At 41.2% G+C, this 26,866-nt stretch overlaps 1 protein-coding gene across 1 annotated transcript; it reads right to left on the reverse strand.

The window, feature by feature from the left end:
• Positions 1-1,309: 1,309 nt before the first annotated feature.
• LOC141758444 (NACHT, LRR and PYD domains-containing protein 3-like) lies at positions 1,310-26,866 on the reverse strand. The gene is made up of 11 exons (XM_074619872.1): positions 26,702-26,866; positions 24,895-25,041; positions 23,662-23,778; positions 21,189-21,305; positions 18,719-18,954; positions 13,976-14,695; positions 13,022-13,913; positions 10,172-10,345; positions 9,899-10,072; positions 6,894-7,067; positions 1,310-3,788 (listed from the first exon to the last, which is right to left on the reverse strand). Exons 1-11 carry the CDS (start codon positions 26,827-26,829, stop codon positions 3,779-3,781), a joined length of 2,889 nt encoding a protein of 962 aa, XP_074475973.1. The 5' UTR covers positions 26,830-26,866; the 3' UTR covers positions 1,310-3,778.

Raw genomic sequence — 26,866 nt, forward strand, 5'->3', positions numbered from 1 at the left:
AGGCCATAAGTCAGATAACTTAGTACACAAACATTAACACATCCATACAGGCTAGAAAGTAGGAGTTACACTCATGATTATGATAACAACACAATTTCTACCAAATATAAAGCAGCACTGTAATGTATGAAAGAACACAGCTCAAAAAACCACAGCATCTTCACCACACAGTCAATACTGAGCAGACCTAGCTACCCACTGTAGCCTAACTGCTAGGTAGCAGAGCACATGTTTTACCAAAACAATAAAAAACATACTAACATAATATTCCTAAACAAGAACGGTTTGCTAATTATTTACACATATTACTCACAGACAACTGTTGGGCAGAATCCTGTAGAAACACTTTCAGCAGCAGCAGCATGTATCCAACACTGTCTGTCTTGCCTGTCTGTGCTCAACTGAAGCATGTGCTTCATTGACCAGCGTGTCTGACTGCAGGCATGCCTCCGACCAGTATATGGCAGCACACAATATGAACTAACACAAATGAATCACACGTTTTTAACTTATTTAACTTGTAACTTAATTAAATTACAAAATTAACTTCAAAGGCAGCACAAGTTCAGTGTTCACTGCATCCATTCAGATAAACCTCCTTTGTGGTAAAACAGAGGGAGCGGTGACATCTGCTGGCAGAAAGCAGCTCCAGCAGGAACAACAGAACATGAACGGTGGTAATAACAACCGCTTCAACACAGATTTCTGAGGGGAGAAAGCTCCACGGGCGACTTTATGTGTCTGTGTTCAGTCATGTAACGTGAAAACTAGCAGAGTCACACATGAAACTGGAATTTTCCTGTATGTACATGATTAGTGAATATAAAATCCAGAGTATGCATGTTAATCAGTTCTGTTTGTTTATTTTACATCAAACATTATATACAATATGAAGGTGCTGACTTTACACCAAAATCCAGACATCATGTGTTTGTAGTCAGTTGAGAAACTGAAGTGAAGCCTCGACTGAATTCAGATTTGATCTGATTCTTTCATTTGTTACAAGCAAATATTTATCTTTGATAATATGAGAAATTGCTGGTATTGGTTTAAGATTTAGATTTTATTCGTTTACACATATAAAAAAGTTACAAGTAGAGATTAAAATAACAACAACAAATGTGAGGGAGAGGTGCAAAAAACCCTCTGTGGGGCTTGATCAGGGCACTCCAGTGCATACCTTAATCAAATTTAAAAAGGGAATAATTGTTAAAAAGGATGGTAAAGAGTTATAGAAGAAGAAAAAAGACATTAGCATCACATGCATTCCAAAGACAAAGTTAAATGGAATTAAGATTCACATTATAATATCGTCAGTCAAGAACTTATTATCAGTAAGCAATTAACAGAGATAATCCATAAGGAAAACATTGGGGAGATAAAAACAGCTTTCTTAAATTGTTCTGGTGACAACTCCAAACATGAGATGGCAGACATTCCATATCACTGAACCTCAGTGAATAAAACCAAACTGTAACTGAGATGTTCGACACAGAGGAGGTCTGAGTTTGGAGTTAATTAGAGTCAAATAATTGTGGAATTGTTGATTAAAGGAAAACAGTTCATGGAAATATGAGGGAAGGGTCCTGTTCAAAGAGCTGGACACAAATAAAGCGATCTGAAGTTGGTTAACTTGATAAACACTGAGAGACGAATGAGTTTGATGAACACAGTTAATAATTCTTAATGCTCGTTTCTGAAGATGAAAAATAGGGATGAGTTTAGTTGGGTGAGTACTCGCCCAGACTGAATTACAGTAATATATATATATGGATAAACCAAAGAATAGTATAAGAGAGTGGCAACCTCAACGTTCATCATATTTCAGACTTTTCCCAAGATACCAACACTTTTTGCAATTTTAGTAGTAACTGTGCTGAGTTGTTTTTTCCAAGATAGAGACTCATCGAGATGTACACCCAGAAATCGTGTAGACTGCACTTTGCCAGGAAATGATAATCAGTTTTTAAATATAAAAATTAACGATACTATTATTGACAGAGTACAAAAGAGAACACATTCTTTATATTGAGAGATAATTTGTTACAGTTAAACCAATCACTTATCTTGATGAGTTCTTCATTTAATACTTTGGCTATTTTGTTGGGGGTATAATGCGAGTAAAAAATGGTTGTGTCATCAGCAAATAATACCTTAGACACTTTGCAAGAGACATTACATAAATCATTAATATAAATTAAAAATAATAATGGCCCAAGGACCGATCCTTGAGGTACACCACAAGTAACATGACAAAGGGAGGAATTAAAGTCATTGTAAGAGACAAACTGTTGTCTGTCCTTCAGATAACTCGAAAACCAGAACAACCCAGATTTGTTTTACTCCAAGATGAGAAAGTTTAAGAAGAAGAATGGGATGACTTACAGTATCGAATGCTTTAGATAAATCTAAAAATACTTCAATAGTGCTTTCCTTTCTATCTCGAGCTTTATAGATTTCATTAACAAGATAAGAGACAGCCATAGAAGTGGAGTGGTTTTTCCTGAACCCATATTGACGGATATACAAAATATTATGTCTATCCAGATGATCCAACAATCTTTGATAAACACGTTTTTCTAACACTTTTGCCAGTACAGGTAGAATTGAAATTGATCTGTAATGATTGAAAATAGCTGGGTCATCATCTTTATAGACCGGAATTATTTCAGCTATTTTTAATTCATCAGGGACAACACCTTTTTCTAAAGAAAGATTGAAAATGTGAGTTAAAGGCTTTAGTATAAGATCCTGAGCTGATGTAAATAGACTACCGGGGATATTGTCAAAACCAGGAGATGAATCTTTTAGATCGTATAGGACCTTCTGGACCTCACCTTCCGTAACTGGAGAAAATTGGAAATCTTCAATTACAGGTGGATTCATAAAGTTTAGAGGAACATTTTTACTGAGTGAAATCTTTGAAGCCAGATTGTCTCCTATTTCAGAAAAAAAAAATTATTTAAATTTCTGGCAATTTTTTGAGGCTCACTGATAAGACCAGAAACTGTCTTAAATTCTGATGGAATTTTTGGGGGATTTTTTGTGTTTATTAATAATAAAGTTAATGGTTTTCCATAGATAAGCCATATTATTTTTATATTTGCACAATTTGGTATTGAAGTAGTGTTTCTTAGATCTTTTCATAACATTTTAAATTGAGCAAAGGAGTAGGATTCCATAGATATTTTTTGTAAAGTCTATGTTTAGTTTTTACTGAAGTCATTATAGCAGGAGTTATCCAGGGATTAGCTGATCTACAGTGAGATTTGGAGGAGACAAATGTAATGGGAAAAGACTCCCTGTAACATTGGGAGTTTGATATTAGAAAAGGAGGTGAAAGCCCTCTGAGGATCATCCGATATAAGGACATCTGTCCAATGATGTTGAGAGAAGATTTTACGGAAATTTAAGGTATTTGTTTCATCATGAATTCGTTTACGTTTCGGTGTTGCATTGAAAATTTTTGGTTTTAATAGGGTAACTTTATTAACTTCCATTGTTATTTAGAAATAAACAGCAAAACTCCATCGTTCCACAGGGTGGAGCTGCAACTCGAAGCAAAGCAAAAAGATATTTTTAAATGTGTTAATCTACAGTTATGTTGTCATAAACTGAACTAATCCTCAGAGGCATTTTGGGTTCAGAATATATGAATGAATAAAAAAAAAAAAGACAAAATAAGATCCAGGTCCAGGTGGTGAACCTCTGTGGATCATCAGGACACGGCTGATCCTCTCAACACATCCACTTGTCTGATCACTCACTCTGACAGTGATCACTCCAATCTGATGAGAGAAGAAGAGAACAGAAGTCATGAATCAGTGTTTACAGAGACTCCCTTCATCAGCTGTCAGTCACTGATGGAGCACACAGTTCATTTATAAAACTATCATTGGCAAAACCAACCTCCATATCTCTGCTCACTACTCAATATCTCTAACAGTAACCGCAATTTATGTTCTAGCTAATTCATCAGTATGGTCGTTCCTAAAGTCTGCACCTCCTCTGGTCATCACTCATTCCAGTTTGCTGCTCCTAGTGACTGGAACGAGTTACAAAAGACACTAAACCTCCACACCCTCATCCCGTTACCCTCCTTTAATAACTCTTTGGGCAGACCACATCATGGTTACTAAATGTAACCATGGTTCTATGAAATAAGAGCCAGTGATTTGAGGCTTCAGTCCGACTGATCTCAGAGCTGTGACAAAGATGAACTGATCAATGAGAGAACAAAGACTTTCTGATCAGATTTGATGGTACGACAGTTTGATGGATGAGGACCACTGTCTCTATACATGTTGTGATGCTGTCAACTGTAATCCAGCTTTTCCTGGAGACATGAACACAACAACAACATCTTCTTCACATCAACTCTAACACATGATCACAACAAGCTTCTGGCTGATCTGATTGGCTGACTGTTCTTTCTCTCTGTGTGTAACTGTTCTCCTCTCAAAGCTTAAAGGGACTGTTTGCTCGCATGCGCGCTCGCATGCGCGCTCGCATGCGCGCTCGCATGCGCGCTCGCGTGTGGCCGGAGCCTCTCCTCCTCTGCCTGCTTGCCTTCACTCAGACAGCGCGCGCGTCCTCGCTCCACCTCTAGACGTGAACGCGCGCTCACTCCACACTGCAGAAGAGTTAGTTTAGCTCTGAGAATATCTAGTGAATGTACAGTGGACGTCTGTGCAGAAATAACTGCTGCAGCTCCTCCAGACCAACTGAGGTTTCCCGTGTCTTGTGCCGGTGTCTCCCTGCAGGCGCAGTCGGGAGACACCGGCACCCGGTCGGGGAGGCGATAACGTGTCTCGCTGCGGAGCCCCGTCACCGACCCACTTTTCCTGCTCAGCCTCCGGTGTCTCCCTCCGGAGAGGGAGAGGGAGACCGGAGGCTGAGCAGGAAAAGCCAGCAGTGATTCAAGGAGAGACCTTCGTCTGGTCAGCTAACATTACTGCCAAGCAGGTGAAATATAGAGTGATATTGTGGTTTTAGCTGACGTGTGTCGCCTCACTGTTTTGAGCGATGCTCCTTCATGTACAGACGTAGGCAAAGTTGTTGGTAACGTTCCGTTAAAGAGAGAAAAACCCACAATGGTCACTGAAATAACTTGAAACTGACAAAAGTAATAATAAATAAAAATTTACTGAAAATTAACTAATGAAAATCAGCTGTTGCTTTTGAATTGTGGTTCAACAGAATCATTTTAAAAAACAAACTAATGAAACTGGCCTAGACAAAAATGATGGTACCCCTAGAAAAGATGTAAAATAATGTGACCATAGGGACATGTTAAACTAAGGTGTGTCCTGTAATTAGCATCACAGGTGTCTTCAAACTTGTAATCAGTCAGTCTGCCTATTTAAAGGGTGAAAAGTAGTCACTGTGCTGTTTGGTGTCATGGTGTGTACCACACTGAACATGGACCACAGAAAGCTAAGGAGAGAGTTGTCTCAGGAGATCAGAAAGAACATTATAGACCTTCATGTTAAAGGTAAAGGCTATAAGACCATCTCCAAGCAGCTTGATGTTCCTGTGACTACAGCTGCACATATTATTCAGAAGTTTAAGGTCCATGGGACTGTAGCCTACCTCCCTGGACGTGGCCGCAAGAGGAAAATTGATGACATATTGAAGAGACGGATAATACGAATGGTAACCAAAGAGCCTAGAACAACTTCCAAAGAGATTAGAGGTGAACTCCAAGGTCAAGGTACATCAGTGTCAGATCGCACCATCCGTCACTGTTTGAGCCAAAGTGGACTTAATGGAAGACAACCGAGGAGGACACCAAATCATAAAAAAGCGAGACTGGAATTTTCCAAAATGCATATTGACAAGCCACAAAGCTTCTGGGAGAATGTCCTTTGGACAGATGAGACAAAACTGGAGCTTTTTGGCAAGTCACATCAGCTCTATGTTCACAGACGAAGAGATGAAGCATCCAAAGAAAAGAACACTGTACCTAATGTGAAACATGGAGGAGGCTCGGTTATGTTATGGGGCTGCTTTGTTGCATCTGGCACAGGGTGTCTTGAATCTGTGCAGGGTGCAATGAAATCTCAAGACTATCAAGGCATTCTGGAGCGAAATGTGCTGCCCAGTGTCAGAAAGCTTGGTCTCAGTTGCAGGTCATGGGTCCTCAAACAGGATAATGACCCAAAACACAGCTAAAAACACCCAAGAATGGCTAAGAACAAAACATTGGACTATTCTGAAGTGGCCTTTTATGAGCCCTGATCTAAATCCTATTGAACATCTGTGGAAGGAGCTGAAACATGCATTCGGAGAAGGCACCCTTCAAACCTGAGACAGCTGGAGCAGTTTGCTCACGAGGAGTGGGCCAACATACCTGTCGACAGGTGCAGAAGTCTCATTGAGAGTTACAGAAATCACTTGATTGCAGTGATTGCCTCAAAAGGTTGTGCAACAAAATATTAAGTTAATGTTACCATCATTTTTGTCCAGGCCAGTTTCATTAGTTTGTTTTTTTAAATGATTCTGCTGAACCATAATTCAAAAACAATATCTGATTTTCATTAGTTAATTTTCAGTGAATTTTTATTTATTATTACTTTTGTCAGTTTCAAGTTATTTCAGTGACCATTGTGGGTTTTTCTCTCTTTAACGGAACGTTACCAACAACTTTGCCTACGTCTGTATATTTAGAGCGCGCGAGCGTGAGCGTGAGCGTGAGCGTGAGCGTGAGCGTGAGCGTGAGCGTGAGCGTGAGCGTGAGCGCGAGCGCGACGCTGACTTACGTTGACTTAACGGCCACAGGTGTCGCTGTTAATAAGCAATTCTGAAAGTTACAAATAGTCCCTTTAACTGAGGAAACACATCACGACAATACTGCTGAAACCAGCATGGACCGACTCTGACCCTCTACTGACCTCAGAGTCTCCAGTCTACAGTGTGGACTCTTCACAAGATCAGACAGCAGCTTCACTCCTGAATCCTTCAGGTAGTTGTTACTCAGCTCCAGCTCTCTCAGATGGGACGGGTTGGACTTCAGAGCTGAGGCCAGAGAAGCACAGCTGATCTCTGACAACCTGCAGACACTCAATCTGAATAAAGAATAAATGATGTAAGTTTAGAAGACAACATTCCAGCTTGAAATCATTCAATGTTTAATAATGTGTTCAGAGCTGAAGAAGGTTTAGAACGTAGAAGTTTAGAAAATGTAAACTCCAAACACCTGAAGCCAACAGGATGCAGGTTAAAAACTGTAAAATTCTAAAAGTGAAACAGAGCTCTCATTAATATAAATGACAACGTGCTGCTACTTCAATAAAGACGTAGTGACTTCACTTCTTAAACTCTGACAGCTCCACCAGTGGATCCAACCTTTTTTTTCTCTGAGAGCTACTTTGACAAAATGAAAATGGCCTAGAGCTACTCATATTTTATATTATTAGTAACATTTATTCACATCGCTCAGCTCCACCCAAACCAGCTGAATAAGTTTTTTTTGTGTGAACATTTAGAAAATGTTGATATCCAACACTCACATTTTGACATCATCAACATCTTAAATTCAGCAGCATGTGCATGTTTATTTTCTCTATGCATTTCTTTACATATTCAATGTGTCAAGCTCACACTATTAAATTCACATCAGATTAATGTCATAGAAAACAAAACAATGTTGTTATTTTACTTGTCCTTATTTTCTGTCTGTCCACATATCACTGTATCACATCACTTCCCTTCACATTCCCTTCATCATCTGTAGTTCACATGCATGTATTACATGCATTCAGTCTTTAACAGTTAGTGAGATGACTGGCACTGCATGTAGTCAACAAGAGAGGTGTATGCTAGAGTGGATCCACTTAGGCTCACTCTTATGGACTCATTTAAATGTTAATCTGTCAGTCTTGTTCTCAACTTAGATTTCATGACATGCAAGACGGCCAGCTGGGCCGTATCGCTGGAGTCAACCGACTCATCGCACTGGATGGAAAACCATTTGCACCTGTCCATGTCCCGTTGTAGCTGCTCCACAGCGTCCGCAGACAGCGCAGACACTCTCTTTGCCAGGGTATTAGCACCAAGTTGTACATCGGCGATAGCAGAAATATTTTCTGTCTTACTTTTATGGTCATTCAATAGCTTTTCAGTCACCGCAGTCATCGCCTCTTTTAAAATGCCGCCATCGGTGAAGTTTTTTTTTTGTGCTTCGTTAACATGTGTGCCACTTTAAACAAAGCCTCTGGCTGTATTTGAAACCGCCTACTGCATACAGCTGAGGAACGCAGTATGCAGTATACAGTACATACTGCATACTGCGTTCCTCAGTAGTATGCAGTATGTGACGGTTAAAGCGATGTATTTCGCAGTATATGCTAGACGAGGCTTTAGCCTTTAAACCAGCTCTTAAAGCACTGGACAAAAAAAAAAATCGTACCACTATTACAATATTATCAAAAAATACAACTTTGATTTTTATGTTGATGTTCTGTTAGTTTACTTTATAACGTACTGCAGGTTTAAACTGTTTATTCTAACAGCTCATAATGAAGTGAGACAAACAGGATCATCAACGAGGGGAGACGGGAAATATGAAATATTGATCCACAAAATTTACGTTACTCAAACAGCTTTTTCAGTTACAGCAACTAAACAGTGGACTGATCTCCCTCCAGATATTAGAGGAATGTTAAAAAGGGTCGTGTTGTCTCAACAGGTCTCTCTCTGCCCCGTCAGAGGAGGCTCTTTACCTCTCCTCTTCTCTCTCCTTTTCTCTCTCCTCTTCCCTCTCCTCTTCCCTCTACTCTTCCCTCTCCTCTTCTCTTTCCTCTTCTCTCTCCTCTTCCCTCTCCTCTTCTCTCTCCTCTTCTCTCTCCTCTCCTCTTCCCTCTCCTCTCCCCTCTTCCCTCTCCTCTTCTCTCTTCTCTCTCCTCTTCCCTCTCCTCTTCCCTCTCCACTCTGCTGCTCTGTGGCCTGCTCTCCAGCGAGCTACGCCCGCGAGCAATTGTGGAGCTTTTCAACTCCATAAAGGCAGATAAACACAGATTCCTGTTCATTTATAATGGACATCTGTGTTGTGATATTTAAACAAACTATCCGTCAACAAGGAAATAAAAGCCCCTCGTCTACAGACCGGTCTCTAGAGAGCTCCAGCCAGCTCATAGCGGTCTCTGAGAGTGACTACCGGGCTGGCTGACAGCGACTCCGGCAGGCGCTATAGCTAGCTGTCACGGCATTTTGTGGTGCTTCTAAACTCCGACAACGGTGGAACAAATGTTCGATTCGCCATCTAACTTCGTAAAACTGCCGATATTAATAATCTACACGGTTGATTTCTCGCCTCAAAAACTTTCAGAAGTGAATTTAGTGATGAAATAGCTACGAAAAATGTAAAAAACAAGCTGCTGTTGTGGTAACTGTAGCCTGTAGTGGTCCAGTGCTTTGCATTGTGGGATACAGTAGGCGAGGTAGACTGGTCCGATGCATACTGGAGATTTTTTCCAAATCAGTACGACATCCAGGTATTTTTGGCATACTATAGATTTTGCTTTTGTTCGCATACTACATACTACAATTTGGCCAAATCAGTATGTACTACTAGTATAGAATGAGGTTTCGAATACAGCCTCTGTTGCTGAGTTGGCCTTCTTCGTCGGTTTGGTAAACAGAGATTGTTGTCTTTTAAGCAAGCGACTGGTCGCGAGCGAGCGATGTGTTGGAGACCCCTGATCTATACAAACTCATGTTGTGCAGCTAAACACAAATAAAAACCACAGAAATTGATTCAAGATTCAACTCAAGATCTCAAAGCATTAAGATACTAAGTGTGGATCAGTATAATATCAGCCTTATGTCTGCAGTTTAGTGTCACCACACCTTTCACATCATATTAATCTCAGTACAGAAGTAAAAAATGGTGTCTGACCTCAGAGTCTCCAGTCTACAGTGTGTACTCTCCAGAAAACCAGACAGCAGCTTCACCCCTGAATCCTGCAGCTCGTTGTCACTCAGATCCAGGTCTCTCAGATGGGAGGGGTTAGACTTCAGAGCTGGGGCCAGAGAAGCACAGCTGATCTCTGACAAACTGCAGTTATTCAATCTGAATAAAGAATAAATGATGAAGATAAATATTAATTTATAATCTGCTGAAAACATTTCATTAATAAAAAACTTCATAAGCGACAGTCAGTGAACTGACCTCAGAGTCTCCAGTCTACAGTTTGGACTCTCCAGTCCAGCAGACAGCAGCTTTACTCTTGAATCCTGCAACTTGTTGTAACTCAGGTCCAGCTCTCTCAGATGGGAGGGGTTGGACTTCAGAGCTGAGGCCACAATTTCACAGTGAGTCTCTGAGATTCCACAGTTAGAAAGTCTGTCATGATTATATGAAAAGGGACACTTTATAAGTTATAGCATTCAAAATGCTTTAAAGATTGAATATATACAGAGCAGCTACAAAATAGAATAAATACAGTGCAATTCAGAAATACGTTAAAAAGTGTAACTGAAGCTGCGGTCGTGCGTTGCGATTGGCTCAATTTCAGCGAGTGCAGACCAGATTTTACTGCGCATGTGTTGTACCCCAAAGATATGACGCGTTGATGACACGTGACCCAGCCTCCTTCAATAGGCCTTGCACACACTGTACAGTATATTTATTATTTTTTACCCCTATCAGGAGCTTTAACCCCATAATTTATAATATCTTCAACTGTGTAATACTGAAAAAAGAGAAATTAGTGCAATAAGTCAGCCGTGCAATAATCTGGTTTACTTCGGCATTAACACTGCATTTATTTACACAGAACATTTAAACTAATCTTTACACTATTCTTGCATTTTTATAAATGCATGCATTTATATTATTTGCATAGATCCTATTTTTCAACATTATTATTTGCACTGTGGTTATACTGTATATATTTCTCATTTATATTTTCTTATGATTTCTCTGTTCTTATATATGTATATTTATATTCTAGAAGCAAAACATAAAACGTAACTCAATTCCCCCCAGGGATCAATAAAGTATTTCTGATTCTGATATTTATTTCCTTGCCTGAGAGAGGGAAGTTCGTCCCGAAGTGGTCGCTGTATTTATATTATTTTTAACAGCATAAACTCTGATGTTCAGTGGTGTAGTGTAACTAAGTAGGCCTACATTTACCGTAGTACTGTACTTAGGTACGATTTCGTATTGTATTTTTTACTCCACTACATATTACAATACATATTACATATCTTAAAGCTTTATTTACTAGGTACTTAGACTATTTATATGTTGTATCAATATATGATATAAGCCACCAAGCACATCAGTATACTGTGATTAGATCTTGAGCTCCACCTTTACCAGCTGCAACATTACAGTGGTGGACACATAAAACACATCAATTATAACAATCAATTAAAATGAAATAATAATCATATCATATATAATTAAGAATATATATGATTCTGAAATGGGCCATTCTCCATTATGAATATTTTTACTTTTGATACTTTAAGCATATTTTGATGCTAATAAGCTACTTCTGTCCTTTTACTCAAAGGCAGGGTTGACGATGTTATCCAGTCTACACTACTTGTTATATTGGTTGAAATGGTCTTTACACCCCAACAGCAATCCATCACTGATGAGCTCTGAAAAAGGACCGGAAAAAAGCCCGTCATCTGTAGCTACTGTAATCCTGTAAAAACGTCTACCAATCACTGCATCGAGGTCCGCTCGGAAAGAACCAATCAGATGCCTCCCTGCCTCCCTGCCGTACTCTACCCTTGGCGTGCACCAGCCTGAACTCAAAGCGCGTCGCCGCTGCATGTTTTCTGGAGAATGGAAGAGAAAACTCAGCCACAAGTAGCACTGCCGCGGTTACTTGTCATGGTGTAGCGTTGTTGAGTTGAGGTCCTCTCTCGTGAAGTGAATTATTATCATACTGTCAGAGATGTGTCAGTGTTTTTGTTCCTGTGTTTTGCACGGAGCTGACACCTGCCCGCTTGCCCGTTCTGTCTCATCTCAGCTCTGTAGCCCGTTGTTTCCTGGCAGCAGCGGTGTCGGTGGCACGGAGGTCCCGGGGGCCACCAGTACAATAACCTTTTATTTTGATGTTATCTGTCTCTTGTCATTTTCGCTTTGATTTACCCTTTACATTTTACATTTTAAAAAAAAAAAAAAAAAAAATTTTAACAACTGGCCTGGAGAGCCAGGCCAGGTGTTAAAATTTGCCTGGTGCTCCCGATGGCCAATCAAGGCCTGAGTAAAAGCAGCACCCATAATCTATGTACCTCCAATTCAAGCTGATCACCTGAAGAGAGGTGTAAATATCTATACATACCTATTTGAATAGAACGACAAGCTGGACACGTGTGTTAAATTCCAGAGTAATAACATAATATAGCAGCTTGAGCACCACCCTCGGGTTTTTTATTTGTTTTGTTTTTTTGAAGGGTTTACTTTGCAAGCGCACAACATGTTTTTAGAGTTTGAACAACAATTTGATCCTTGGGAGGAAATCCCCAAAGTCATGCCTTTTTGTGAGTTGTTGAATCAGGTTTAACTTTATAAACTTGGAAAACGGGGGATAGGCCTACATTAAGGTATTTCTTTTTTTGTGAAAAAAACCCAAATCTGTTTCTGTCAGTTTCTCCCGGCCTGTGACAAATCAGCTGTTCAGACTAGAGCAGCTATTGTGTGAAACCACAACCACCTCTAAAGTCTTTAATTTGTTTTATCTGTTTTGCATGTCACCTCCATCACCCAAATAAAGATAAATAAAAGAAACTGTTAAATCTAACAGTTATTAGAAATACTATGAATAAAACTGTGTTCATTACCTTGACAGCTATAAACACAACCAACTGAAACATTTTTTAACTCAACATTTGAAACAGCTCAAGAACATCTGTGACAAAATACAACTGACATAATTAATGTAATAAACGTGTAGAACACTATTTGAAGGATAATAACAATTTTATAGTGTGTATATTTGAAGAACTAAATTACTAATCTACACTGATTTACAATGTTAATCACTTCTGGACTTACATAGCTTTTCTGCAGTTCCTCACAGCTGGAATCAGTCTCAGTCGTCCCTTCGCTGATGTCTTGTACTTCTTCAGGTCCAACTCATCCAGAACCTCTTCTGACATCTGCAGCATGTAGGCCAGAGCTGAGCAGTGGATCTCTGAGAGTTTCTTCTCTGATCTGTTCTCTGACTTCAGGAACTCTTGGATCTCCTGATGTACCGAGTAGTCGTTCATCTCCGTCAGACAGTGGAAGATGTTGATGCTTCTGTCAGGAGAGATGTTATCTCTGTTCATCTTCTTCAGGTTGTTGATGACTCTCTGGATGCTTCCTGAACTGCTCTTTGTCCGACTCAGCAGACCTCCTAGGAGACTCTGGTTGGACTCCAGAGAGAGGCCATGAAGGAAGCGAACAAACAGGTCCAGGTGGCCATTTTTACTTTCAAGGGATTTCTCCACGGCTCCCATCAGGAAGTTCTTCAGGGTTGAATGAACATATTCTTCTCCCAGGAATGCCTTCAGTACATCTGTGTTGCTGTTTGTGTAACAGTGGAAAATGTAGACTGCAGCCAGAAACTCCTGAATGCTCAGGTGAACAAAGCAGTAGACTGTTTTCTGGAAGATCACACACTCTCTTTTGAAGATCTCTGTACAAACCCCTGAGTACACCGAGGCCTCTGTGACATCCAGACCACACCGCTCCAGGTCTTCCTGGTAGAACATGATGTTTCCTTTCTCCAGATGTTCAAACGCCAGCCTCCCCAGCTTCAGAAGAACTTCCCTGTCAGCCTCCGTCAGCTCCTGTGGACTCATCTCATGTCCCTCACCATACTTCTGCTTCTTCCTCTTTGTCTGAACCACCAGGAAGTGTGAGTACATGTCAGTCAGGGTCTTGGGCAGCTCTCCTCTCTGGTCTGTAGTCAACATGTGGTCCAGAACTGTAGCAGTGATCCAGCAGAAGACTGGGATTAGACACATGATGTGGAGGCTCCAGCTCCAGGAGGGATCTGATTGGCTGCTGCAGGTCGGGAAGTTACCCAGACGAGAGCTGAGGGAAGCAGATTCCCCAGGATGAGGTTTGTCAACAGCACGTTGACTGATGACTTATGGGTGACATCAGACACAACCTCATTGTTGTGGAAATCCAGTGAAAGTCTGCTTTCATCCAGGCCGTCAAAGATGAACAGAACTTTACAGACAGCCAGCTTCTCTGCTGTGACCTTCTGTAATGTTGGATGGAAAACATGGAGCAGCATGAGAAGACTGTACTGCTCATCTCTGATCAAGTTCAGCTCCCTGAATGAAAGCAGAACCACCAGACTGACATCTTGATTTTCCAAGCCCTCTGCCCAGTCCAGAGTGAACTTCTGCACTGAGAAGGTTTTTCCAACGCCAGCGACGCCGTTCGTCAGAACGATTCTGATGTCTCCCAGTTGGTCAGGTAAGGCTTTAAAGATGTCCTGGCACTTGATTGGAGTGTCATGGAGGGTCTTCTTCTTGGAAGCTGTCTCAAGCTGCATCACCTCATGTTGGGTATTAACCTCTTCACTCTGTCCCTCTGTGATGTAGAGCTCAGTGTAGATCCTGTTGAGGAGGGTTCTACTTCCTGTTTCATCAGTTCCTTCAGTCACACATTCACATCTCCTCCTCAGACTGATCTTATGTTCATCTACAACCTCCTGCAGACCACTATCTGCTGAAAGAGAAGGAAAAAATTTGAGACAAAATGAAGAAAAATTTGACAATCAGAAATGCTCCTTTTTCTCTCAGTCGGTGTACATGTTTGATTGACAGCAGAGGAGGCGGAGCCTCAGCTGTCCGTCTGCAGCTCTTCATCTAAACAGCTCACTGTGGCTGTTCCTTCCTCACTGTAATATTTAAAACTGATCCACTCATCAAATAATGCAGGATATGTTCATATCTCGTTGTGTAGATCTGTTTTTATTGAACAGCACTAAAAACAAAAGCCGGGTTTCCACCAAAAGTTCCTGGGACTTTTTAGTCCTACTACTTTTAAGGAACTAAAAGGTTCCTTCAGCCCACTGTTGTCTGTGTTTCCACTGTGGTCTAAAGACCTGTGAAGATTCAGCAAATTAGTCCTCTGATGTATGAAAAAGCAACATGACATGTGACGAGGGCTGTTGGTGGTCGTAGCGGTAAACAAACTCTGCAGCCTGCCGTTCAGTGTGTTCGCCCGTTTCATCTAAAAAACACGTTGAAAAAACTACCACCAGATACCACCAGATGCTATACACTGGACTTAAAACATGCAGTAGGCAGCATATTTTTTGGCATAATTGGGCAAAAATCCCATAATAACCTTTCAGCATATTGTAATTCAAGTGTTCTGAGAGAAAACTAGACTTCTGTATCTCCTCATGGCTCTGTTTACAGGCTTAGGATATCTAGCTCGTGACGGGAGACTTTGACCAATCACAGGTCGTTTCAGAGAGAAAGCGTTCCTATCGGCTGTTCATTCAACGGAGGCAACTGCCAATCACTTGTGAACTCTGATCAAACGGTCAAACTAGGAAGCGCTGATCAAATATGAATCAATATTCTGTTACTGTAATGTCTATTCCTCTCCTCAAATGTGTTCAGAAACATCTTGTAGTGAAGCGTTTAGCTGGTGGGCGGTGCTTGGTATTTCCTCAACTGATCTCAAAATGGCGGCTGGGTCACAAACGTTCTCATTTTTTGCAACAGTCCTGCCTTGAACAGGCTGTGTGATAGGCAGGGTCGGCGCCAGAGTGTTAGGGGCGGACAGGCAATCAGCTTTGACAGGGGGGGCATTTTGTTTCACCTCATATAGTCTTTATTAAGTGTATCTTTAACATTATCATGTTTCATGAAAGTAATAAACTGACAGATAGATGTATACATACTGCCACTTATGCGCACAGGCGCGCACGCACGCATACACATTCTGTTATGTCCACAAAAACAGGTTATAAACTAACACCATGTCCTAACTGGATGCGAGCGTCCGACTATCGCACTGCATCTGACGCTCTCTGTCCACAATCCGTTAAATCTGCACTTCTGTTACATCATGTAAACAAACCAGGAACATATCAGCTGTGATCTCCAGATCAGACTGGAGCTGAAGACGTAACCACCTCAAAGATGGGTTAGTAGTACTTGTTATCTTCCTACGTTCGTACTTTTTTTTTTTATCAGAAAACACAAGTTTTATTTGTGATATTTACTGGAAATAACAAACGATGTAGCCAAGATCAAGTAGGTTGTTATCTAGGGATCTTCTCCAGCCAGCTGACACCTTATTATGGTTTCTGTTTTGAAATGAGGAGGTACTGGAGGCTACAGATAACTTCTCAGGCACGCCCTGTGTCTTGCTCGTGTCAGGGTCAAAATCTGCACACAGACGGGTGCCGAGTAAACAGGGAGTGAAACAACACATTAATCTAACAGTCTGACTGATTTCTTCATAACTATAATTTAATTTAATAAAGACTAAATGTGGATGGTTCACTCACCAGTTGTTGTCCCTGCTCAGCCTGCTGTATAACGTTATAACATTAGTCCATTGTTTTATTCCACTATACAGAACAAATAATCCAAACAGGTAGAAAAAGTAAGATGTAAGAGTAGCACAGGATGCTTTTTACTCTCTTGGTCCTTTAATGCACCCGGTTTGTAGGCCTACTTTCTCTCATTTTTTCAGTTTGAGCTAGATTTAAAAAAACACACAAACTTTTAACGGAGCAGATCAAAACAAGGCTTCTTACTGATTGTACTATTGTAGTGACGGCTCATATTTCACAGAGTTTCCACAGTTGTCTCTTTTTGCTGTGTGTTCGTGTTTTATTTGAACCATTAGTGAGGTGGCTGTTATATTTTTTGACAGGTAGCTCGTAATAAAGTTTCACTAGTAAAACATATAACTGTGAGCGTCGATGCTTGTGCTAACAGTCTCAATAATCAGGTTAATATCTTCATTTACATCCAGGATAACTGACACGGTTTTCTCGGCTCATTTAATCTAAACTAATCAGCCGTTCCTCTCAATATGAGTGACAGGAAACAATAGGAACAAGGTGTCCGACAAAAATTCAGACAAAACATTGCGCCGCGCTGTGCAGCGCCGTGTTCCTCGCGGCCAGTTAGGACACTCTTATAGAAAACAATGTAATCAAGCCCAAGTTCATGTCGTAGTTGTTTCCTAAATGCAAAACTATCACTGTTTTGTGCTTTATTTTGCATTGCAGTGTTAAGTCCTTCCATTACCAAACTGTATGACTTAATTTTACTTATAGCCTAGCTGTTATTCCAGTTTAGTTTTTTTGTGAGGAGAGAATTCAGCTGAGGGGGCACAGTGACCTTTTTGGACGGGCCTGGACCCCCGAGGCCCGCCCCTAACGCCGACGCTGGACCAGAGTAGGTTAACCCTGGTCCAACCCTGGTCATTGGTATGAAAGTGGTATATAGAACAGGGATGTTACTGCTTTACACAGTTTAATAGTTCGCTGTCTCCATCTATGCAGATTGAGAGAAAACAGATTGCTGATTGGTTAATGAAGGGGTCAGCAACCTGCGGCTCAGTAGCCCCTCTCCAGTGGCTCCCTGTGGCTTTGACAAATAATTATATGGAAATGAATAACAGTTATTTTTTAACATTTTAATTTTCTTTTATCTTTGTTGTAGTGATCCTTACATTCTCCAACTCTAAAAATGTGTAGCCTTGACTATGCATTGAATAAAAAAAATCTGAACATTTCAGTCAACTAAAAAATGCGTCATAGCCTACATACGTCTATGGCCCGGCGCCTTATCCTCTAATTTTGCTGACCTAAATAGCGGTGGCTAATCTTGAGTTTCCTTAGCTAAGCTAGCTATGGATTCAAAATCCCCAAAAGAGAATTTAAAGAGGACCTGTTATGCTTATTTTTGGTCAGTCAGCCCACTGTTGTGTTATGCAAATGTGTAACTTGGTGACATCACCACATTACGGAAGAAAAGGCTTCAAGGACTTCAAGCGAGTTGTTTGTTGCAGTATGCTCCGAAACGCCAGGAGGCGTACAAACAATATCAAGTGGATAAGCAAGAAGTCAACGAGTGGCATGGGAACGGAAAGTAGGCTGCCTGGCAACAGCAGTAAACACTAAACACCGACGTACGTACCGCCAAACATTGAATTTGTGTACTGTAATTATTACTGTCGCTTACCTCCAAGTCTAAATTACTTTCTGTCTCTCGGTGCTTCCCCCTCGGGTCGTCTCTTTCCATGAGACCTTTTTTTAACGTTAACAAAACAATCTCTCATAATCTTTCACAGCCTGCGGCAAAAATGGTTCTTTGCCCAGTGTGTTGCCTTTTTCTTTCCATATTTAATGACATGTGACTGCCCCTGTGGTCTCTCTATGAACAGTTGTAGAGATGTCTATATAGGCGAAGTAATGGCTCTTTTGATAGTAAAGGTTGCTGACCCCTGGGTTAATGCCAAGACAAGGGGTGCTATCATAAAACCACAGGGTTCAGATTTCCTCTCAAAGGAGAACATAGGACAGGTGATACAGAGCACATATGAATGCTGAAGCAGAAAAAACATGCAGTTAAATTTCAGGTGGACTTAAAATGTAATGATATTTATAATGATCTTAAATGGTCGTGCTGTTTGACACAACACATGTCACTGTATTAAACCAACAAGTAGTGTTTTCAGACATGGAGATGTCATCAGACAGATGTATAGTCTTACTTTGAACAGTACTGGTCTGACCGGCTGTCTGCAGTCCAGCTCTTGTTCTGGGTCTTTCTCCACACTGGGGACAGGAGGAGTCTCCTGATGAAGCAGACTGGTCCCAGTATGAGGTGATGCACTGTCTGCAGAACCTGTGTCCACAGCTGGTAGAGACTGGATCCTTCAGGACGTCCTGACACAAAGCACAGCAGGACAGCTGCTCCTCCACAGAAACATCACTCCTCTTCCTCTTCCTGTGAAGACATGTCTTTATAACTACAATGATTTGTTGATTGTCCGACACTGTCTCAAAGCACAGATAGTCACAGGGAACAGCTAAAGTGTTGTTACTTTTTCTGTTTGAATTCAGCATTCAGTCTGTGATGACAGTGTTCCTTTTAATGCAACTCCGCTGCTTTCATAAACACTAATGAGCTGAATTTCCTATCTGGCTGTCTTATTAACCTCTTAACAATCCGACGGACGCTATTCTGTCTTTCAGAGGTTGTAGCAGGCTCAGTTTTCAAGCTAGAGTGAAGATACTGGTAACATATGAAACTAGAAAACCTAAGGAATCCATTGTTACCAACCATGTCATGCTAGCTTGTCGGGAAGAACGCTCTGACCTCCAGATATGTGAATGTAAATGGGTTCTATGGGTACCTACGAGTCTCCCCTTTACAGACATGCCCACTTTATGATAATCACATGCAGTTTTGAGCATGACACAGCATCACTACCCCCCTTTGATATATTACATCATGATTGACTCTAATCACCAAAGACTTTGCACTATTCTACTTATCATCCACCATGCACTAAATTATTGTTCATTCAATATGGAGTCTCTCCTGATTGAAATATATACATCCTTTTAGTCAGCGTATTAACGTGACACACAGTAATTTAGATGGCTGTCGGCGTGCTCCTGTTATGAGAAGCAGACAGGAGTACCAGCAGGAAGCTAAGCGATGTACTGCTGTGGACGCCACGTTAGTTCAGATCAGAAAGTCACACAATAACACAAACTAACTAACCGATGGAAGCAGCGGTAGACCAGCAACTCCCCTGTTCTGAGAGGGAAAATCACTGTTTTTGCGGATGGAGTCTGGTGGCTTTGAAGAGAGAGATATAACGGCTTCAGTTCTCCGTCAGAAAGGGCTGTCTGATGGCGAGGTATATATAAACTGGGAAATAAAAGTTCGGAAACTTGTGTTTGGTGGATTATTTCTCTGTTGTTACAATGCTAATTGCCATTGTATTTTACATCGTTGGAAAGCCTGTTTATTTACCTTCACAATGATGTCCAACTTGTAAGGATCATGCATTTGTGGGATGAGCAGCACAGCTGATTATGTGGGTAGCGCCCAAGAAAAATTTGCCAAAATGCTCAGCCAATGGTAAACAGTGTTGGTATTGACTCTTGTTTTGAGCTCTTGTTTTGTTTGTGTGCATGGGGCCTGCTGGGTACTGCGCCCTACTAAAGTGATCATTTGGTGTCTGCTCCGAGCATCGGCATGCCACGTTTATCTAATCTGGGTAAGGCCCGTGCGATAGGGCAAGTTGAATGGAGGTGCTAGGCTGTTGTGGCTGTGTATGGATCTTCCACCGCTACTGAGGCTCCTGACGGTGTATTAAATGAATAAAGTGTAAAATAGCCAATATGTATTGTTGGTTCCTTGTTACTGAAAGAGAGTTCAATCATCCAATCCACAAAAACAACTCAAAACAAGAGTCAATACCAACAGGAGAATACACTGTTTACCATTGGCAGAGCATTTTGGCAAATTTTTCTTGGGCGCTACCCACATAATCAGCTGTGCTGCTCATCCTACAAATGCATGATCCTTACAAGTTGGACATCATTGTGAAGGTAAATAAACAGGCTTTCCAACGATGTAAAATAAAATGCCAATTAGCATTGTAACAACAGAGAAATAATCCACCAAACACAAGTTTCCGAACTTTTTTTCCCCAGTTATATATATCGATCTCTTCAAAGCCACCAGACTCCATCACAAAAGCACTTCATCACAAAAGCACTCAATCACAAAAGCACTTCCCAGAACACGGGAGTATACGTACAACCCCACTTCAAAAAAGCTGTCATAACAGCTGATTTTAGGAGAAGTCAAACCAACACAGTATTTTGAAGACAAACGTGAGGAAATGAATTATATATTTGAAGCACATTCTTTCAGATTTTGAATAGTTGTAAATCTTTACAGCGACTTAAACATTCGGGCAAAAATATGAATATTTTCTTTAAGTGTAAATTGTGAAATGGAGGTTCTCGGGTGTTTTGTTACAGAAATACAATCAGTAGTTTGTTGCTATAAAAGCCAGACTAAGATCCATCTTAGTTTGAAACAGTATCTGCACTAATAGTTCTGCATCAGGAATATAAATCTATTAGCGGAATATTTAGTCTTCATCCTCAATGCATCATCATACATCAGGTCAGCTTACAGTAGAAACAGTCTCCTACTTTGTGTCTGAGGGTCCAGGTTCATTACTGAAGTTCAGAGGAGTCATTCTGGACCAGTCACTCTTCATAGACAGACAGCTGGGTACTGGAGACTCTGCTCTCTGTCTGTACTGAACTCTGCAAACACCAAGATGGTTTTATTCATATCACATGAATCCTTGATAAATTCTCTGATGACAAAGACATTTCAGTAGCTACAAACACACAAACCATTGCTACTGTCAATAATGTGGTTTAAAAGTTTGTATTATTCCTCTTAGATTACAGTTATTCTGGGTGACTGACAGCTGTCACAGATACAAAGAGGAAGAATGCACAAATTAATTCTTTCTGTCATGAAAAGTTTGTTAAACTTCAGTTAGTAAATACATTTTAGTAGAAATTTAATATACAAACACACAATCAACAAAATCATGGCATTGTCATAATTTTGTTTTTGTATCATTCTGTATCTTCCCAGTGGTGTTCCTTATGTATTCAAATCTGAACACTACGTACATACACCGATCAGCCATAACATTATGACCCCATGCCTAATATTGAGTAGGTCCCCCTTTTGCCTCCAAAACAGCCCTGACCCGTGGATGCATGGACTCCTCTAGACCTCTGAAGGTCTGATGTGGTATCTGGCACCAAGCCGTCAGTAGCAGATCCTTTAAGTCCTGGAAGTTGCGAGGTGGGGCCTCCGTGGATCGGACTTGTTTGTCCAGCACATCCCACAGATGCTCCATTGGATTGAGATCTGGAGAATTTGACGGCCGAGTCAACACCTCCAACTCGTTGCCATCCACATGATGTAAAAGAAAACGTGATTCATCGGACCGGGCCACCTTCTTCCATTGCTCCATGGTCCAGTTCTGATACTGACGTGCCCATTGTAGGCGCTTTTGGTGGTGGACACGGGTCAGCACGAGGCACCCTGATCGGTCTGCGACTAAGCAGCCCCATACGCAACAAACTGCTCCTCACTGTGTGTTCTGACACCTTTCTATTGGAACCAGCATTAACTTTTTCAGCAGTTTGAGTTCCAGTAGTTCTTCTATTGGATCTGACAACACGGGCCAGCCTTCGCTCCCCACGTGCATCAATGAGCCTCGGGTCTGACTCTGTCGCCGGTTCACCGGTTTTCCTTCCTTGGACCACTTTTGGTAGGTCCTGACCACTGCAGACCGGGAACATCCCACAAGAGCTGCAGTTCTGGAGATGCTCTGACCCAGTCGTCTAGACATCACTATTTGCCCCTTGTCAAAGTCTCTAACATCCTTACGCTGGCCCATTCTTTCTGCTTCCAACACAAAGTTCAAAGTTCAAAGTGTTCACTTGCTGTCTAACTTGGCCCCCCCGACTGCCAGGTGCCATTGTAACCAGATAATCCATGTTATTCACTTCACCTGTCAGTGGTCATAATGTTATGGCTGATCAGTGTATGTTTTAGTGTCAAAATGCTATTTTCCCTTCAAGCTCTTCTAAAAACTTCCTCCCACATGTCCTGACGTAGGTTTCTGCATGATGACGCTGCTACATGTACAGTAAGTATACGTCCTTATAGTCAGTGTATTAACGTTACACACAGTAACTTAGATGGCGGTCGGCGTGCTCCCAGTTAGGAGAAGCAGACAGGAGTACCGGCAGGAAGCTAAGCGATGTGCTGCTGTGGTCGCCACGTTAGTTCAGATCAGAAAGTTACACAATAACACAAACTAACTAACCGATGGATGCAGCGGTAGACCAGCAACTCCTCTGTTCTGAGAGGGAAAATCACTGTTTTTGTGAATGGAGTCTGGTGGCTTTGAAGAGAGAGATATAACGGCTTCAGTTCTCCGTCAGAAAGGTCTGTCTGATGGCGAGGTAAAGCAGAGAAAATATTCTACATATAGCGTACACTTAAACGGATATTTATTTATTTTTTAGGTGGCTAAAATACGTTTTTCTGCTGCTCCTGTCCACAGCCGCTTTACCTCGCCATCAGACAGCCCTTTCTGACGGGGAACAGAAGCTGTTATATCGCTCTCTTCAAAGCCACCAGACTCCATTCACAAAAGCAGTAATTTTACTCCCCAGTATACGTACAACCCCACTTCAAAAAAGCTGTCATAACAGCTGATTTTAGGAGAAGTCAAACCAACACAGTATTTTGAAGACAAATGTGAGAAAATGAATTACACATTTGAAGCACATTCTTCCAAATTTTGAATAGTTGTAAATCTTTACAGCAACTTAAACATTCGGGCAAAAATATGAATATTTTCTTGAAGTGTAAATTGTGAAATGGAGGTTCTTGGGTGTTTTGTTACAGAAATACAATCAGTAGTTTGTTGCTATAAAACCAAGATTAAGATCCATCTTAGTTTGAAACAGTATCTGCACTAATAGTTCTGCATCAGGAATATAAATCTTTTAGCAGAACATTTAGTCTTCATCCTCAATGCATCATCTTCCATCAGGTTAGTGCACAGTAGAAACAGTCTCTTACTTTGTGTCTGAGGGTCCAGGTTCATTACTGAAGTGTGGAGGATAACCCATGGACCAGTCACTCTTCATAGACAGACAGCTGGGTACTGGAGACTCTGCTCTCTGTCTGTACTGAACTCTGCAAACACCAAGATGGTTTTATTCATATCACATGAATCCTTGATAAATTCTCTGATGACAAAGACATTTCAGTAGCTACAAACACACAAACTACTGCTACTGTCAATAATGTGATTTAAAAGTTTGTATTAGTCCTCTTAGATTACAGTTATTAAAATAAATCTGTTTATCTGTCTGTCAGTTTGTCTTTCTAGTTAGTTAACTAGTTAGGTGTAGTTAATTAGCCCAACTTATTGCATTAACTAACTGAGGGTTTTCATTTTATTTTTTAGTTTCATCCACCTTACTTTAATGTGTTTATTTTCACAATGGCGTTTGTGTGTGCGTTGAACGGGTGAAATCAACACAGTGAATAACAGAAAATGCCACTGACAGATTTAACACAACACACTGACTGTCTCTCTCACTCGCTCTCTTCTTTACTGTCTCCTCCTGCTGGAGATAAATTAACGGAAAACAGACGATGGAGGAGCACAACTTTCAGCTCAAAAGAGAAAACGAGAAATGTCCGGTTGGAGAAATAAACGAATCACAGAGCAGCCCGGTGCGGTATCAGTGCTGGAGCTGAGGAGAGAGCAGCCGGTGCTGGTGGACAGTGAACCTCCAAAACGTCCTGAAATTGCATTTCAATCGGTGGACCTCAGCTACACGTCTACCCGTCCTGCGCTGCGCTGTGGCCGGCGTGCGGCGGTGCAGCAGCAACCAGACAGCCGCCTCGCCAGGAGGAGACGGTGAAGAAGAGAGTGAGTGAGAGAGAGTCGGTGTGTTGAGATAATTCTGGTCTCATTTGTGAGCAGATAAACAGTAAATTCATCCAAACTGGTTTAATCTAATCTGGGTTGAAAACGATGCAATCTGGTTGCCGTGGTAATGAATTACCTCTGACTATTTACCACACCCCCATTCTCTGTTTGAGAAACAACCAAAAAACAGGAAGTAAAACTGGCTCGGGGGGGGGGGGTTCTCTCTTTGTGTCAAGAAAAGTTTGTTCAACTTCAGTTAGCAAATACATTTTAGTAGAAATTTTAAAATAGAAACACAAAATCAACAGAAAACATTATTGGTAGAGGAAAGTGAAAATGAGTCATAAATTAGTTAGTAGCAGCTCTCTTACTTTGACTCTGAGGGTCCAGGTTCATTACTGAACCTTGGAGGACAATCTTTGGACCAGTCACTCTTCATAGACAGACAGCCAGAGACTAGAGACTCTCTGTCCTCTTCTTCCTCCTCATAATCACTCATCTTCTGATCTGAAGTCAGTCTGAGAGGTAAAACAGGAACACTGGCTGTGATCATGTAAAGGAAACAAGTTTGTTCTCGAGTCACAGGCGAGACTTTGTGGTCACAGATGAATCAAATTGTTGAGTTCATTCTAACATTTCTCTCCTCTACAGTCCTCAGGGTGAAAACTGACTCAGAGACTTTGACAGTGAAATAAACTCGGGAAAAAAAGTTCGGAAACTTGTGTTTGGTGGATTATTTCTCTGTTGTTACAATGCTAATGGTCATTGTATTTTACATCGTTGGAAAGCCTGTTTATTTACCTTCACAATGATGTCCAACTTGTAAGGATCATGCATTTCTGGGATGAGCAGCACAACTGATTATGTGGGTAGTTCCCAAGTGAAATTTGCCCAAATTCTCTGCCAATGCTAAACAGTGTATTCTCCTGCTATGCTAATTGTTGCACCGATGGAGTAACAGCTTTTGGTGGGGGCAGTGTCATGGTGTGGGGCGGCATCTCCCTCACTGGCAAAACAAGGCTTGTCATCATTGAAGGCCATCTCAATGCAGTGAGATATCGGGATGATATCTCCACAATCTGGGACCTAACCTCATCCTCCAAGATGACAACGCTCGCCCCCACAGAGCCAGGGTTATCACAGACTACCTCCACAATGTGGGAGTAGAGAGAATGGAACGGCCTGCCAAGAGTCCAGACCTCAACCCAATTCAACACTTGTGGGATCAGCTTGGGTGTGCTGTACGTGTTAGAGTGACCAACACAACCACGCTGGCTGACCTGCAACGAATCCTGGTTGAGGAATGGAACGCCATCCCACAGCAACGTGTGACCAGGTTGGTGACCAGCATGAGGAGGAGGGGCCAGGCTGTTGTTTACCATTGGCAGAGCATTTTGGCAAATTTTTCTTGGGCGCTACCCACATAATCAGCTGTGCTGCTCATCCCACAAATGCATGATCCTTACAAGTTGGACATCATTGCGAAGGTAAATAAACAGGCTTTCCAACGATGTAAAATACAATGCCAATTAGCATTGTAACAACAGAGAAAAAATTGACCAAACACAAAAATGGAAACTTTTTTCCCCCCGAATTTAATAAAATGTTGGATTAACACTCTTCAGTCTTCATCCTTCTACTCTGTCTCAAAATTGAGTCTGAGCTGACTGAACACTTTTTAGTTTAGTTTAGTTTAGTTTTAGGGTTTTCTCCCTGTTCTCATGTACCTGGATCACCTGGATCATTGTGGCTCCTCCCCTCTCTATTAACAGGAAATCTTTGACCTCAGAGTTTATCTATGAGGGCGTGCGTGTGTGCATTACTCACACAAATCATCTTTTTAACACAGTGTGTTTATGACAATCTCTTTTGGCTTGAGCAGTTTGAATTAAAATTATGTCTAAATCAATTTGGTTAAAGACTAATGTGCTTTTCCTGTAATATTCCTTTTTTTGTCTGCTGCATAATTAAAACATGATTTAAGCCATTTTCCTGAGTTGCAACTCTTTTTCATAATCCAAACATAGATGGTAGCCAGAGCTGACACATCTCCCTGCTCAGTTAGTACAACATGAAGCTACATGTTGAGGAATATAAATATTTTAGCAGAACCTTTTGTTTTCATCCTCAATACCTCATCGTCGATCAGGTCAGCTTACAGTAAAAACAGTCTCTTACTTTGACTCTGAGGGTCCAGGTTCATTACTGAACTTTGGAGGACAATCTTTGGACCAGTCACTCTTCATAGACAGACAGCCAGAGACTAGAGACTCTCTGTCCTCCTCTTCCTCCACACAGTGACTCATCTTCTGATCTGAAGTCAGAACAGGAACACCGACTGTG

Source organism: Sebastes fasciatus, chromosome 20 (assembly GCF_043250625.1).
Source record: "Sebastes fasciatus isolate fSebFas1 chromosome 20, fSebFas1.pri, whole genome shotgun sequence".
Taxonomy (NCBI): domain Eukaryota; kingdom Metazoa; phylum Chordata; class Actinopteri; order Perciformes; family Sebastidae; genus Sebastes; species Sebastes fasciatus.

Bases quoted from the DNA above. Each gene is read 5' to 3' on its own strand.
- LOC141758444 (XM_074619872.1), bottom strand. From the start codon at position 26,829: ATGAGTCACTGTGTGGAGGAAGAGGAGGACAGAGAGTCTCTAGTCTCT. The intron at 14,696-18,718 runs GTAAGACTATAC...CTTCTCTTTCAG, and splicing joins TCAGACCAGTACTGTTCAAA to CAGATAGTGGTCTGCAGGAG. The intron at 13,914-13,975 runs GTGTCTAATCCC...TGTTGACTACAG, and splicing joins AGCTGGAGCCTCCACATCAT to ACCAGAGAGGAGAGCTGCCC.